General features: G+C 45.2%; 1 protein-coding gene and 1 long non-coding RNA gene across 6 annotated transcripts in view; one reads left to right on the forward strand and one right to left on the reverse strand.

Moving 5' to 3' along the window:
• Positions 1 to 16,588, forward strand: part of LOC146046132 (uncharacterized) — a 93,032-nt gene that overhangs the window by 42,257 nt on the left and 34,187 nt on the right. The window lies entirely within an intron of this gene.
• CDHR5 (cadherin related family member 5) overlaps positions 6,324 to 16,588 on the reverse strand; it is a 70,017-nt gene continuing 59,752 nt past the window's right edge. The window contains exons 13-15 of one of the 4 annotated variants that reach the window (XM_083165330.1): positions 14,087 to 15,013; positions 9,657 to 9,826; positions 6,324 to 7,140 (exon numbers count right to left, since the gene is read on the reverse strand). In XM_083165330.1, coding sequence (XP_083021456.1) covers positions 6,667 to 7,140; positions 9,657 to 9,826; positions 14,087 to 15,013 — 1,571 coding nt within the window. In that variant the 3' untranslated portion in view covers positions 6,324 to 6,666. The remainder of the gene's footprint in view (positions 7,141 to 9,656; positions 9,827 to 14,086; positions 15,014 to 16,588) is intronic. The other 3 variants (XM_083165332.1, XM_083165331.1, XM_083165329.1) reach the window with 3 other exon arrangements.

The raw sequence follows: 16,588 nt of genomic DNA on the forward strand, positions 1-16,588 counted from the left end.
CTTGCCTGCTCCCCCTAATAGTTCACTTCATCAGAGCATCAAGTGCTGTCACGCACCGGAGGATTTTTCTCCTCCATGAAAGTGGCATGGGCGTCTCTATGAAATGCTGGGCATTCCCATGGGAACGCAGCCAGGCTGATGCCTACTTGGGGTTCTCTATGCTTACCCATTGTTTCTGCCAGGGCTACACTATTCTTGCACCCATTAATAAGCAGTATGGCCCTTATTCTGGTTGGCTCGCAAAGCAGTGTTAGGTACTTGTTTCCTAGCACGGCCACAATCGCGGCCATCGTGTACCTTAAAGTTAAGGTACACGATGGACGCGATGGACACGGTTTCCTTTGAAATCAGGTCCATTTTGCCGGCAAAGGCAAAATCGGGGGCATCGCGTCGGTCGCGTGCATTAACATGGCCCCCGATGCGACCGACGCGATGCCCCCGATTTTGCCATAGGCTTCAATGTTAAAATATTTTTAACATTGAAATCGGGAGCATCGCGTCGGTCTTGTGCCATTATAATGGCACAAGATGAGATGGACTTGATTAAGTCCATTTTACATAGGAAACAATGTGAAATGGGCCAATATGACCCATTTCACATTATATATGGCCCCGTCATGGGTTACGCAACCCTATTTTGAATGTCACCCCACGATTGACGCCAACCCGAAGCGTGGCGAGCACAGCGATCCCGCGAGGGGCGGCGGTGCGCGTCCTCCAACCTTTTCATACCCCTACTATCCATGTCGGCGTGGAGTTGAGAATATAAAGTGTGGCGAGCGTAGCGAGCCACCGAGCCCGAAGCGTGGCGAGCCCCGCGAGGGGACGCGTATACCTGTGAAGTTATACGCGTCCCCACGCGGGGCTCGCTGCGCTCGCCACGCTTCGGGCTCGGTGGCTCGCTGCGCTCGCCACACTTTATATTCTCAACTCCACGCCGACGTGGATAGTAGGGTATGAAAAGGTCGGAGGACGCGCACCGCTGCCCCTCGCGGGCTCGCTTCGCTCGCCACGCTTCGGGTTGGCGTCAATCGTGGGGTGGCGTTGAGGGGGTAAAATTGGGGGTCTGGGGAATACTTTACATTGAATCCAATGTAAAATAGGGTCCCAGGGGCCCTATTCACATTTGATTCAATGTAAAAATCGCGTCGGTCGCATCGTATGCGATTTGGTCGCATGCGATTTTTCCGACACGATCACCCCGATGCAAATCGGTGTGGCCGTGCTAGGAAACAGGTGTTATTTTGCTTCTTTGTGAGCTTTGTAGCACTGCCCAAATGCCCACACCCCGCTATTCGCAGATTTTCCCCGCAGCGCTGCGAAAGGATGATTTCAATATATAATCATTCGCACCCTTGCGCGGGTGTTCAAAGTCATTCGATGGTCGATTTCTGAAGCGCTCACTCTCTGATGACTTTACTTAGTGGCACCCTGCTCCGTGAACATTGTGGGCAGCTGACATTCGGTGACGTCAGCTGCCTGCTCCCGGAAGGCAAGTAGCCACCCCCATTCGCATGCTGATGCCCAGCATTTCCTGAGTGCATCTAATATTTTCCTGGGTACGCCCAGGAAACGCTGCGAACGCCCCCTGCCCACCTCCTGTATGCCCACCCCGCTACCAGCACCTCGGAGACTATGCAAGTCTCCGAGGACGCCCGCAGAGAAGACCTGCGCATGGGGCCTATGCTCGCTTAGAGTAATGAAATTGCTTGTGTGGGTGAGCAAATATATAGCCACCAGAGTTTGCTGTGAACGTGTTTTATGTTAGCTGTATAGACAACTAGATAGTCAGTATGTGCACCTGTAAAACCATATTATGGCTGCTAGGGTTTTCTCTATATATATTAATTGTCTCCATGCGTGCGCATTATTACTGCCGGCGCTTTGTTGCTCTTGCTCCCGATAATAAGCAGTATGTTCACTTGGAGCTACCGAAAGTGTCTTTGTGGGTGATCTCCTTCTGAGCACGTCCGCACAGTGTCACTGCCGGGACTTGATCAGATTATGCACCCGCAGATGAACAGTGTCCGGCAAAGCTGCCAAGGGTTCACCCGTCAATGAGCGCTAAGGCCACCGGAGAATGTATGGAAGTGTCACTGTCACTCCTTACAAACACTGGGCCTGATTCAGGTTGTCTCTGTAAGCTGTGAACTTCACCGTCCGCTCCCTGGCCGATGCCGATTCCCCTCGGAAACATGCAAAGGGATGTGTACCAAGAACACGTGTAACGAGAACACATGCCCTTGCATGCCTCAGCTAGCAGGAGAAATCATTCGATGGCTGCAGACCATCGAATTAATTTTCCTGCCTTCGCAAATAGAAGTCAGTGAAAAATTACTTTTATTTGCGAGCGTTATGAAAGAGATAGAGCGGACGGCTAACTTCCTGTGACGTCAGCCGCCCGCCCCTGGCAGGCATCGGCCTTTCCCGTATTGATGTGGAGGTGTTGGTTAAGGCAGTTAGGGCCTTATTTTGGTTCATTCTTTCTGACAAAATCCTTCTTAGATGGGCAAAACCATGTGCACTGCAGGTGGGGCAGGTGTTACTTGTGCAGAGAGAATTAGATTTGGGTGGGGTTTTACTTCAAAGTGAGATCTATATTGCAGTGTAAAAATAAAGCAGTCAGTATTTTACCAGCACAGAAACAAAATTACTCACCCAAATCTAATTCTCTCTGCACATGTTACATCTGCCCCCCCTGCAGTGCACATGGTTTTGCCCATCTAAGAAGGATTTTGTCAGAAAGAATGAACCAAAATAAGGCCCTAAGTCTAAGGGCCTTAACTTTAAGCTCAAAAAGAGGTGTGGGGAAGACTTTCTGGAAAAAACAATTATACTTAATTTTTTTTTAAATTAAATTAAACTCTGACTTTCAATAAAAACTGGAAGAGTTGCTCATAGCAACATCCCAGTTAAAAAAAAACAAAAAAAAACATCCAAGTTCCTCCAGGATCCCGACACTGCCGCAGATGTTCTTATCGGCATTACATTCCGCCCTGTATCTTCTTTCTTAAGGAATTGAACACAATCTCCACTTTTTTGATCATTAGTACAATCACAATGCTGAGTGATTAATTATACAGTACTTTATTTTTATAACCGACATTATATCACTTTTATTTATAGGGGCCCCCACAAGTTTGTTGTCGAGGGCCCCCACAGACGTTAAATCGGTATAGAGGTTTTCAAATTTATTAAGTCAGCACCATATATTTGCAATAAACTGTAATAAATAAATAATGAGCCCACATTACAGACTTTGCCATATAAAACCCAAGATTATTAATAAGATTTTGTATAGATGACTGTTGCACTGCTATTACATTGCATATAGGTGCTATACAGTAGCACCTTATTCTGGTCCAGTTGTTAATGCAGCACATGCCGCAGAGTAACGATGTTACATACTTTGTGTATGCGCAGGACCCATTCTGCACGTGTGTGACATAGTACGACAGTCTTATACCGTTTTGTGGGTTAGGAGGGGTAGTGATGGGCTCCATTGTAAAAACAGATGTGTGTTAATGCCATTTTGGGGAAGGTCTGAGGCCAGGGATCTCCATATTTGGAAAGAGGTTACCTAGCCTCTGCAACAGATAGATGGAGTGTCACCATAAGGGCAGCAAGCCGCCTGATGGTGTCACAGCGATCCGATGCTGCGTCCTAGGACGCAAGTTGGATCACTACTGCAGCAGAAAGCACCCACATGTATTAGATGCCTCCTGCTGCATTACCATACCAATGAAGCAGCAGTAATAGTAAATCCAACCGTATCTAAATCAGACCTATGCTGAGCCAGACTGAAGCAGATGGTTCTAACTTATAGCAAAATATTACAGATAGCAAACCAATCAATTGTGCGCTACCAGCTGCCTAAGGGCTCCCACCATTAAATTTTGCCCACAGAAAATGCAGACAAAATAAGCATGTTGTAAATCAAACAGGCGTCCCTGGAATGCTTCTGTATGGAAAGGGTCCAAGGAGTCCATCTCTGTAGTTAAATAGTTTGTTTCGATATTATGTACTTTTTTTAAGGCATAGAATTGTATTCAGGGAGTACAAGTATTTATACCCCTGTTGATTCGAAAGATAGTAAAACGTAATGCCAGACATGGAATTCTTAGCCATCTAGTAGCATTAGAAAAAGTCTATTGGTGGTAGTGGATCCACTCTAGAGTTTGCATTCTCCACTTCTCAGGTGTTTTTTCTTTCAAAATCATTGCGACTCTCCCGCGGGACGTGACTTTCGGTTTCCTGTGGAAGTGACGTTTGCGTGGCAATTTCCTATACGATCTGTATGAAAAAACTAGTATACTGTAACTTCCAAGAAAATGGCTGCCACAAACCCAGGAGAGAGATTTCCAGAAGTGGCCATGACACACAAACTGCCGGAAACCGGAATGTCCCTCAATAAGTGATTGTGTCTACTACAGGGGTTCCCAAACTGTGTGCCGTGGCACCCTGGGGTGCCTTGGAGGACTTGCAGGGGTGCCCTGGGTTGGTGGTCCAGGATCAATTCAAGTTATTTATGTCCAACATAATAGTCAAATTGTGCACAAACAGAAGTGAATCCTGTCCATTACCACATAACTGACGCTAAGGATGAGATGTAAACACAATATATTTAACTTAATATTTGTTTTTAACTTTCTCAATGAGAAACCTGTAGCCTAGGGGTGCCGCAAAATAATTCTGATGCTTCCGGGTGCCATGATTCCAAAAAGTTTGGGAACCCCTGGTCTACTATATACGTAGACCTCTAACTACGGTATTAAAGGGAACAAAGCTTTTTTTTTCAACTACAAGTGTGCCAGTATTACACCATTGTTTTTTTTATCTCTCTTTCACCCTGAAATAAATACTTTGGGGAGGAAAGGAGAGAAAAAAACACATTAAGCCTAGCGCCCAGAGACATTCTAATATTTGTTGTGGTATACTGTAGCAATATATATACAGGTTGAGTATCTCATACAGATATCTGATATCCAAATGATACCATAATCCATAGTTTCCAGAATGTCCGCAGTAGTGCTAAAAGCACTACTGGGGACATGGGTAACTGGCACTACTGGGGACATGATATGTAACTGGCAATATTGGGGATATGATATGTAACTGGCACTACTTGAGACATGATATGTAATTGGCACTACTGGGTATATGATATGTACCTGGCACTATTGGGGACATGATATATAACTGGCACTACTGGGGATATGATATGTAACTGGCACTACTGGGGACATGATATGTAATTGGCACTTTTGGGGTCATGATATGTAACTGGCACTACTGGGGAAATGATATGTAACTGGCACTACTCGGGACATGATATGTAATTGGCACTACTGGAGACATCTGTAACTGGCACTACTGGGGATATGATATGTAACTGGCACTACTCGGGACATGATATGTAATTGGCACTACTGGAGACATCTGTAACTGGCACTACTGGGGATATGATATGTAACTGGCACTAAATATGTGCAAGAAAATGTTTGCTTAGCATCAACACTCAGGGGCAGATTTATTAAGCTTGAGAAGTGATAAAGGACCTTATTCTGGTTGGTGCGGTAATGTCCGCGTGCAGTCGGTCCGCCGATGTTTTGTGTCTGCGCATGTGCTTAGGCGTCTCTGCGCATGTGCGAACGGGACGCATGTCCAAATTCCGCATGAAATGTGTACACTACGAACAGGGGGTGGAGAGGGGCGTGAAGGGCTGTTTGGGCTCATTACCATATGTTTAAACCCCACGTTTCATGGGCGTTCCCATGAAAACGCTGGACGTACGTATGGTAATGCGGTCGTGACGCACGTGTAGGGGGCGGACATATGACATTGCCGGATGTCAGCTGCCCGCCCAGATCCCTGCTTTTGCACGGATAAATGCCTGTGTGGTCTGAGGTTGCGGGAGCTGCCTGACCTCTCGGTCCTGCATTCGATGGTCTGCGACCATCGAATGACGGGGGAGGTTCCCTGAGATGGAGGAGGTGTATTCATGAGAAATACACTTGCGGTCCGTTCGGACAGCTTCTTACCGCATTCGGACGGAGTGAGCGATCCGTACGAAAGGCTCAAAGTGTCTGGTTTTTATCACCGGCCAATCAGCTCCTACCTGTCTTTTTTTAAACCAAGCCTGTAACATCACAGATAGGAGCTGATTGGCCGGTGATAAAAACCAGACACTTTATCACTTTGCAGAGCTTAATAAATCTGCCCCTCAGTGCCTGAGATACTGTAGTACACAAATTTTGTTTCATGTTTTGAAACCTTGTTTCATGCAACTCGTTGACAATATGTAATCTTTGAGTTTTTGTTTAATCATTTGAGGAAATAACTTTTTTTATATAGTAAAATATTATTTTAAGATACATAGTACACAAATACAAATGTTTCTTATAATGTACAAATATTCAATATACATGAGAGATAAGATGGGTCCTGTTGCTGTCACTGACAACAAAACAGCTAGCCAAATCCCTGAGAATTTGTAGGTAGGAAAAAAATAGAACCTTAAGACAGCGGGGGGAAACAAACTTATGTCCGGTGTTATTTGGCAGTCCATGGAATATATTTTAATGATATGTAACGACATTGACAGAATATTTCATGATTTGGCCAAATTAATAGTCAACTAAGTGCTTTGAATGTTAGAACAGAGCGTTACAATATACTAAAAGTGTCTGAGTCATTTGTCATAAAGCTGAATGTTGGACTCAGCTGATCCTGATCATCGTCATCATCATCATCATCATCGTTACCATCATTTGCTTGCTGATTATTGAACTCATCATCTTCATCTTCCTCAGCTCTCTCAATCACAACCACTTCTGGGACTGCGTCCTCCCTGAACCACACAGACTTGTAGCCAACATCTTCCTTAAACTCCTTTGTTAGAATTGGCTTCACTCTTGGGTCGTCGGAATCACTTTCTTCTGCCTCAGTGGGTGGACTATTTGCTGTATTTCTTGAAAGAACTGGGCTTACTGCAGCGGTGCCTAGAGACATGTTAGATGGCATCGGCCCTGTTTCGTTCATACCACCAAAGCCAGAATCCAGATTTGAGGGTATTGGTGTATTGGAGCCGCTATCTCCTTTATTTATGAAACTGGGACTGTCGCTTGAGGCTCCAAAATTCTAGAAAGAGAGAAGGAGAAATCTACTCAATACTGTTGTTTTTTTTTTAAATTTCAGAATATGATCATGTGCTACCGCTGCATATGTACTAACCTGCTGCTCTCCTAATCTCATGTATAACCTGGTATAGTGTATGAAGGGTCAACAGTCAAAAGGTTGACAGTGTCTAAGTAGACCACACATGGTTAATATGGACAAGGTCAACATAGACAAAGGGGCAATATGGAAACGGTCAACACATGAAATGGTCGACATGACTTTAAAAAATTGGTGTCATTTGTAGATTTCAGCACATGGACTTTAAATTAGTGTACTGTCTCCCAATGCATGGCTTTGCTTGCTATGCTTCGGGAACTTTACTGTTCCTAATTGAAGTCCATGGTAAAGTATGACGAAGTAAAAAAAAAAAATCTCAACATCCTTTTCAGCTGTTGACCAATTCTATGTCAACCATTTGATGACCATATTTTGTTGACCTATTGATCCGATAAAAGCTACTGTAGCTAGAAGTTAATTGGTCGTTTTGGTTAACTTGTCCCCTTCTCCAATTTTTAGAAAGTTTGATACATTTTACCCATGATATGCAAAGTTGGCTTTAAAAATTTGTATTTTTGGCCCATGCCAAGCCAAGTCATTCTGCCATCCCCTGACTTATCACTAGGACAATGATGTCACCACACACAACTGCAGTGCCAGCACTCGGACATGAGATCATCTCTTAACAGCGGCTGGTCTATTGATGTGAATGGATACTAGGTTGCACCAACCCCTTGTTACCCACTCAAACTGCACCGCAACCCAGTTTGAACCAGTGTGCAACCCTATTCATTTTCCTGGGTTGTTATGCCAGGTAATTTCAACTGAACCCTTTCAGAATGCTGTCTGATGTCACTATTGCTGGCAGTCTGAAAGTTCTTTCAAAGAAGATACTAGTGGCAGGATCTATGAGCTGATATGGCAAGAGTAAGCACAATTAAGCCCCATACACACTAGGTGAAAGGGGCTTCTGAGCAATATTATTCACAATATCCTCTAGTGTGTACATGCTCCTGCGCGACGTTAATGAAGATTGCAAACATGTGCACAGACAATTTTGGCCACCTGCGGGCGATATGGTTGACTATATCGGCCTCATCCCCCGTTGGCTAGTGTGTATGGGGCTTAAAAAACAGAAATGCAGAGGAGCAAGCAAGTTAAAATATGGATGTATGCAGACAGGTAGTATAGTATGGTATGTAGATTAAAATGTTCCATGCTTCAGTATGTTGATAAGCAAATAAGGGCAATATGTACAAAAAGGGTATTCGTGCACTGGATAACTGATACAATCAATAGGACTAACATCCACACTGTAACTGTAATTGTATTAGTATCTGATAGCAGGTGGTGGGTACTACCCCACATAAATAGGGCATGCAACAAAAGTAATAGAAGAAGCAGCTGTATCATGGGTAATACTTTAGTTAATTGGGATAGTAAATAATGATAAAACTTAACATTTTATATTATTAGACATAGGGACCGATTTTGTTAAAATAGCAGAACTGCAACTGATTTATCTTGCATTCTGGGGCCACCCAGCATGTAAAGTCCAGCTCTATCATTTGATCACAATATAATTTTGATGTAACGCAGGCGCTCTGTAAATGGTCCAGACACGCTTGCTTTGTCCAGACCACACCCACTAAACACTGTATTGCTGTCCCCCGCTGCCAAACAAACTGTGATCGCATTCTTTCAGGATGTAATTGCACTTTGAGCTTTCCATATGCAGATGTTATTAGCAAAAGTAAAGATTTTAAAAGTTATAATAGAGATCTGAGGTGCTTCCATGCTGTATAACTGAGTAAATAATTTGTCTTTAATTATAGTAATGAAGTCGTATTGGACCCATCATACATTGGGTCATTAGTTGTTGTGCTGTTTATTACAGGTTTTCTTTTACTGCCTTTCTTTCATCTCTGCATCTCTGTCCCCCCACACTCCCTCCCTCCCTCTTCTTGTTCCTCAATCCTTATTTTTCTCCCCTCCCTCTTTGTGTCATATCTATGTTCCCCTCACACTCCCTTCCTCTAGGAGTCACCCTGTGTCTCATTTTGGTACCCCTAACTCTAGCCGTCTCCCCTTCATTCACAATTCTGTCCCATGAAACCTGTCTCCTTGTGTTTCATCTATGTCCTCCTCTCCTTATCGACTGTTTCTCACCTTTATCCCTCTACCTCCCCTTCTCCCATCTCTGTCCCCCTCACCCCCATCTCCCTGTCTCTCATCTCTGTCCCCCTCACCCCCCATCTTCCTGTCTATCATTTCTGTCCCTCTCTCCTCCTTCAGTGTTTCACCTCTGTCCCTCTCATCTCCCATTGCTTCGGCTCCCGTTTACATACCCCAATGGTCTCCCTCTATTTTATTATTGTGTACATTTGTATTATTAAATGTCATTCCTTTATACTGAGGGATATTAAAGATTTCTTTTAGACTACTGCTTTAAGTAAGTTATAAATGAGAGTAGTACTTACATCTCCATAATTTTTTCTTAGTCCATTCCTTATGCGGTTTCCATAATGCTTGTAAATGAGAAAGCCCAAACCAATCAAACATAGAGCAAGAATAACTCCTAGGGAAGCCCCGAGTGCTGCCATGTCGTTGACAGTAAAAAACTTTTCTGCCAGTGGAGCAAAATTGGTATCTGATAAAAGATAACAGCACTGTGAGTAGCGTGCAAACTAAATAAACGATCATCACCTTTTGATAAAATGATTTATAAGCACATGTAAAGTTATTTTTGCTGACATCGTAAAATATTTATAAGAAGTATTTGGAGAATGTTAGTGCTACCCAAATAGATGTCCCTCATATCTGGATTGAGGGGGTTATTCTGGTTGATTCTCACAGTTTCGCGAGTCAACCTAAGCCGCCTTGCAAATGGCGGTACACCAGTCGCAAAGCATGTTCCTTCGCACCAGCTGCAAATGGATGTATTGCATAAACATCCATTTGCAGCCTGCAGGGGAACACCCACATCATTCAATGATCAGCGACCATCGAACGATGTGGAACATGCACGCATATGTAAGGATTCTCTGAGGCACCCTTACATATGCGTGTATGTTCAGAAGGAAGTGGGCGGGGAACAGACATCCGTTAATGTCAGCTGCCCACGTCACGGCCTCATTAGCATGAGAACGCCCGGCATTCTCATGGGAACACGCGTGACATGCTGAGCATTCACATATGCTAATGGGGCCGCCCCATGCCCCTCCCCCCCACCCACTGTCCTGAGTGCGTGCACCCAGTGATCCGACTATTTGCTGCGTATGCACATGCGCAGTAACACAGCATCGGTCCCCGTGCGAACGAACGGGCGCTGCAAATGGACCTGAATAAGGTCCTTAATAGTATGACTGTCAAATGGAATTACATAGACAAGTCCGTAAGGACAGAAAAGAGGCCACATGAAACAGTTGTGCACTTCCCAGTGCAATGGGGAAAAAAATAAATGACAGGGCTGCTCACCTTGTTCACACAGCGCTCGAGGTCTTGTGAGTGAGTAGATGGGTCTATTGATATCCTTTTTACTAGGTGTCACAGAATCTGTCTAATTCTGTTGCACTTATTTTCATGGTATAGCGGTCATCTAGCCATCATTTACATATTTTATATTCTCTGACTTCATTTAGACATTGTTCAGAGTTCCTTGATAAACATATTTTAGAAACAACTCGCTACTTGTATCCTTTTAATTGCAACATTACGCAATTAGTGTACCCATACTGACACTGCTGCAAACATTATTAAGTGCAAAAGAATTAGACAGATTCAGTTACACCTGGAAAAAAAGGCTAACAACATTAATACACCCATCTACTCACATGACCTCAGGCGCTGAATCCTACCCCCAAAAACAATTCCCCAGTGTAATGTTGGGTGGCTGCTTGTCTTCCAGTAAAACAATACGGCAGATGGAATGGTTAGATGGTTAACCTAGAGATAATAAAGTACAGTACAAGACATACACCAAAGAATACAATAAAAATATTTGTAATTATATAAACTAGAGGCATTATTTAGGTACTTATTTCCTAGCACGATTTTGATTGTATTGATCGGGTCGGAAAAAATGCGTTGATCGCATCGCATGCCAACCAAATCATGTGATGCGATCGACCCGATTTTTACATTGGAATCAATGTAAAATGGTCCCTGAGACCCGATTTTACATTGAATTCAATGTCAAAACCCCCCATTTTAATAGAAAACCCCCTCATGTTTTAAATGCCCCCCAATGTTAACGCCACCCCACTATTGACGCCAACCCGAAGCGTGGCGAGCGGCGCCGGTACGCGTCCTCCGACCTTTTCATACCCCCCTATCCACGTCGGCGTGGAGTTGATTTTATAAAGTGTGGCGAGCGCAGCGAGCCACCGAGCCCGAAGCGTGGCGAGCGGACGCGCATAACTTCACAGGTATAAGCGTCCCCTCGCGGGGATCGCTGCGCTCACCACACTTCGGGCTCGGTGGCTCGCTGCGCTCGCCACACTTTATAAAATCAACTCCACGCCGACGTGGATAGTGGGGGTATGAAAAGGTCGAAGGACGCGTACCGCCGCCCCTCGCGGGCTCGCTGCGCTCGCTACGCTTCGGGTTGACGTCAATAGTGGGGTGGCGTTTACAATGGGGGGGCATTAACCATACTTTATAACCATACTCAATGAGAAATTGGCCATATTGGCCCATTTCCCATTGTCCCCTATGTAAAATCGCGTTGATCGCATCGCGGCCCATTATAATTGGCCGTAACCGATGCGATCAACCCGATTTTGACTTGAAAAATAATTTAACATTATTCTCTATGGGAAAATCGCATTGATCGCGTCGGTCGCATCGCGGCCCATTATAATGGGCCGCGATGGACGCGATCAACGCAATTTTCTCTTTCACCGGCAAATTAGCAGGTGATTGACAGAAAATCGGGTCCACCGTGTTGATTGTATGCCTTAAGTACCTTACACTTAAGGCATACAATCAATGAGACAGGCGCCGTGCTAGGAAATAAGTACCATTATTTATTACCAGTTGTTTATATAGTGCACACATATTCCACAACGCTTTACAGAGAATATTTGAACATTCACATCAGTCCCTGCCCCAGTGGCGCTTAAAATCTACAGTATATTCCCTACGACATGTACGCACATTCATTCTAGGGTTAATTTTGTTCAAATCTAATTAACCTACCAGTTTATTTTTGGATTGTGGGAGGAAACTGGGGGCACCTGGTGTAAACCCAGGCAAGCACAATATACAAGCTCCGCACAGTTAGGCCATGGTGTGAATCGAACCCATGGCCTCAGCGCTGTGAGGCCGTAATGCTAACCTTTACCCTGCCCGTGCTGCCCCAAGGCTGGTTCAAGCAGCAGTATTTCTGGGCAGTGAAATGCTTCAGTTTGGTACTACACCTCTCCAAAGAAGGACTGCCACTTGAACCAACCTTGGGACATTCTCTTTTCAATCCTTTCTAGGAAAAATAAAACTTTTGTTGAGGTGTTGATCCCCTTTGGAGAAACTGCCTACTATCACCAACTGGATACTAACTATTCAATAGGAGTAAGCAACTTGGATCCCGCATACAAATGGTTACCAGTTACCAACATACCTATGTGGTGACCAGTTTGGTAACTATAAATCTCCAGAGTTTACCTCTTACCTCCATTTGCAAACAGTGAATACTTTAGGGCAGAACCATCTGTTTCCAGGCATAAAAAGAACAAGCGGCCAGTCATATTACCTCAGTCTATTTTTAGGTTATTTTATGTATGCTTTTATCATACCTCCTAACTGTCCCGCTTATTGCGGGAATGTCCCGTTTTTTTGGGATGTTCCCATGTCCCTCCCAGGGCCAACAATGTCCCACCGTGGGGGATGGCAGTTGGGAGTCCCCCCTGTCTTCCCCCTGTCATCTGAGAGGCTGGGGGCATAGACAGCAGCTCACGGAGCTGCTGAGCATTCCTCCACAGCAGCGAAAATGGGGTTTGGCTTCACAGCAGCGGGGCGTGGCCCCCCTTACCGCTAGGCAATGCCCCAAAAAATTAGATGCGCAAACTGTCCGTCCGGCCGACAGTCAAATGTTGGGAGGTATGCTTTTATTCATGTTTTAATCTTGTATTGATATGAATATTTAATTAAAATTGTGAATCATTCATCTAATTTAGGGCTGTTATTTTATACATACTGTATGTGTATCCAACATATTTATATCACATTTGTCAGTTGGTATACTTGTGGAATGACTACCCATAATTCAAAGCAGTTTCTTTTTATTTGAAGAACAACCCACATTAGTGCTCATCAGTAACCTAGGTAACGCTTCGGGCTCGGTGGCTTGCTGCGCTTGCCACACTTTGTATTCTCAACTCCACACCGACGTGGATAGTGGGGGTATGAAAAGGTCGTAGGACGCGTACCGCCGCCCCTCGCTGGCTCGCTGCGCTCGCCACGCTTCGGGTTGACGTTGATCGTGGGGTGGTGTTAACAATTGGGGGGGGGGGGGGGCATTTCACACTTCAGGGTGCCTATTTGGCCTCTGTGGGCCATTTAACATTGTTCCCTATGGAAAATCGGGTCAATTGGGACATTTAACATTGTTCCCTATGGGAAATCGCGGTCATCGCGTCGGTCGCATCGCATGTGATTTTTTGGTCGCATGCGATGCGACTGACGCGATTTTTTTTTCCTTACGATGCCCACGATCAAAATCGTGGGCGCCCTTCTAGGTAAAGAGTACCCAAATCTAAAACAGGGAGTCAAAATAGCAGCTAAGCTGGAGAAGTTTCTATTTTAAATAGAAGTTTGGAATAACTTGACAAATAATAGTTCAGTATTTATAAGTTCTAATGAATTGATAGGGCTAATAATCTGGTTTTAAAACAAATTATTGTATTGTACTTACTGGCACTGTGGCTGGTACTTGCTCCAGTTGAGACACCACCTACCCCAGGAGCAGTTATATGGGGATTATTTGTAACAAGTGTGGTACTCAGTGTGGTGGGTTTTTCAGGAGTAACCTGATTGGTCATGATTGTGCCAAGAGTTGTTCTTGTACTGATAGTTGAATATGTATTAGTGTTTATACTTTGAGAATTATGTATTGTGGTTTTTGTTCCAGGAGTATTGATCTTAGTGGTACCTGTGACAGTAGTGGCTGTGCCCGTGGCAGTCCCTCTCCCAGCGGTACTTGTTGTTGTGGTAGTAATTGACACTGGATTTCTAGTTGTGATGCTGCCAGTCCTAGGTGTTGTGCTTGTAGTGGTGCCTGTGCCAGTGTTGGTACTTATTGTTGTTCTGGTACTAGGAGTGGTGCTTGTAGTAGTACCTGTAAACTTGATGGTACTTCTCGTTGTCTGGGTACTAGGAGTTGTAGTTGAAGTTGTGCCTGTCCCAGTGGTGGTACTTGTTGTTGTCTGGGTACTAGGCGTTGTAATTGTAGTGGTGCCTGTTCCAGTGGTGGTACTTGTTGTTGTCTGTGTCCTAGGTGTTGTAGTTAAAGTGGTCCCAGTTCCAGTGGTGGAACTTGTTGTTGCCGAGGTGCTAGGTGTTGTAATTGTAGTAGTGCCTGTCCCAGTGGTGGTACTTGTAGTTGTCTGTGTATTAGGTGTTGTAGTTGTAGTGGTGCCTGTCCCAGTGGTGGAACTTGTAGTTGTCTGGGTTCTAGGCATTGTAGTTGTAGTGGTGCCCGTCCCAGTGGGGGTACTCCTTAATGGGGTGGTATTTGCTGTAGGCCCAGTTTTAGATGTTGTACTTGTTGTCCATGGGTTGTTTCTTGTTGTGGTCTCAGCTCTAGTAGTTGTACTAGCAGTAGTAGGAGGCGTTGTGGTAGCTGCAAGATAAACAGAAGTTCCAGATAACGTTAGTACTTTTACCTCTGATATAAAATTGGTATACCAAGACATAAATATACTGTATGTACACTGATAATGTACAGTATTGTTTGGAGAAATAACAATTTTTCCATCCCCAAAATAAATTTTGTTTCCAAACTGAAAACTTTATATGATTACCACAATTTTTCCAATCTGTGCAAATGTAAATCTGAAACAGGGACAGGCTTATAGAGACCAGCGCTGATGTCACGTGCCCTCCATTAAAACACCTGGACATGCCTGCGTTTTTCTGCCACTCCCAGACAATGGCAGCAGGCCACCTCCCCTCCCAAAAAACACTGACATCCTGTCTGTCAAATTGTGAAGGGATTGCAATGAGATATTTTTGCTATTTTTGTCACTATTTGACCTTGCGCATGTACGCTACTATTCATATGCATGCGCAGTCATTACATAATTGATAGGACTGCAAATTCGTGCAATAGCAATCAACTATCGACCAGTGAGCCTTACATCAGTAGTAGGGAAATTGATGGAAACACTCTTAAAAGAAAGAGTTGTAGAATATCTCAAAACCAGCAATTTACAGGATCCAAAACAGCATGGGTTTACTGGGGGAAGATCATGTCAAACAAATCTTATTGACTTTTTTGACTGGGTGACTAAAGTAATAGATCAAGGTGGGGCTGTAGATGTAGCTTATCTAGACTTTAGTAAAGGCCCCCATACACTAGGGCGACTTGTCCTTAGGACAAGTCGCCCCTGACTTCCCCCTGAACTTCCCCGGCTGCTCCCCGGGGGAGCTTGATTAGATTGGCACTTGATGTGCCATTTTTTACATGTGATAAATCGTCTCGATTTATCACATGTAAAAAACCCGGGGAGCAGGGGGGGGGGGGGCTACAGAGGTGGGAGCAGGGGGGCTGGGGACGCTGCGGGCGACACGTCTGTGTCCCCCGCTGCTGGGGACGCTGCGGGGGACAGCGTCTGTGCGAGGCGGTAGAGTGAGCAGGGGGGGCTGGGGACGCTGCGGGGGACAGCGTCTGTGCGAGGCGGTAGAGGGAGCTGGGGACGCTGCGGGGGACACAGGCGGCATAGAGCCGGGCAGGGGGAGCCGGCCGGGAGCTGTCAGTAATGAATAAAAAAAAAAAAAGCCCATACAATGAATGGGCAGCCTGTGATTGGCTGCTGAGCGCTCTCTCAGCCAATTGCTGACTGGCTGAGAGAGCGCTCAGCCAATCACAGGCCGCCCATTCATTGTATGGGCTTTTTTTTTTTTATTCATTACTGACAGCTCCCGGCCGGCTTCCCCTGCCCGGCTCTATGCCGCCTGTGTCCCCCGCAGCCGCGCCGCGTCCCCAGCCCCCCCTGCTCCCTCCACCGCCGCGCCGCCCCACTAGGTCCCAAGTCGGGTGGTCGGACGTGCAGCAGGTCCGACCACCCGACGCAGATCCGATGCGCACGGGACCGCGCATCGGATCTGAGGGGACATCAAAACTAGCCGATTTTGGTCCGATTTCGGCCAGATCCGACTGATCTGGCTGAAATCTGACCAAAATCGGCTAGTGTAT

The sequence above is a fragment of the Crinia signifera genome, chromosome 11, assembly GCF_055691185.1.
Source record: "Crinia signifera chromosome 11, ASM5569118v1, whole genome shotgun sequence".
Taxonomy (NCBI): Eukaryota; Metazoa; Chordata; class Amphibia; order Anura; family Myobatrachidae; genus Crinia; species Crinia signifera.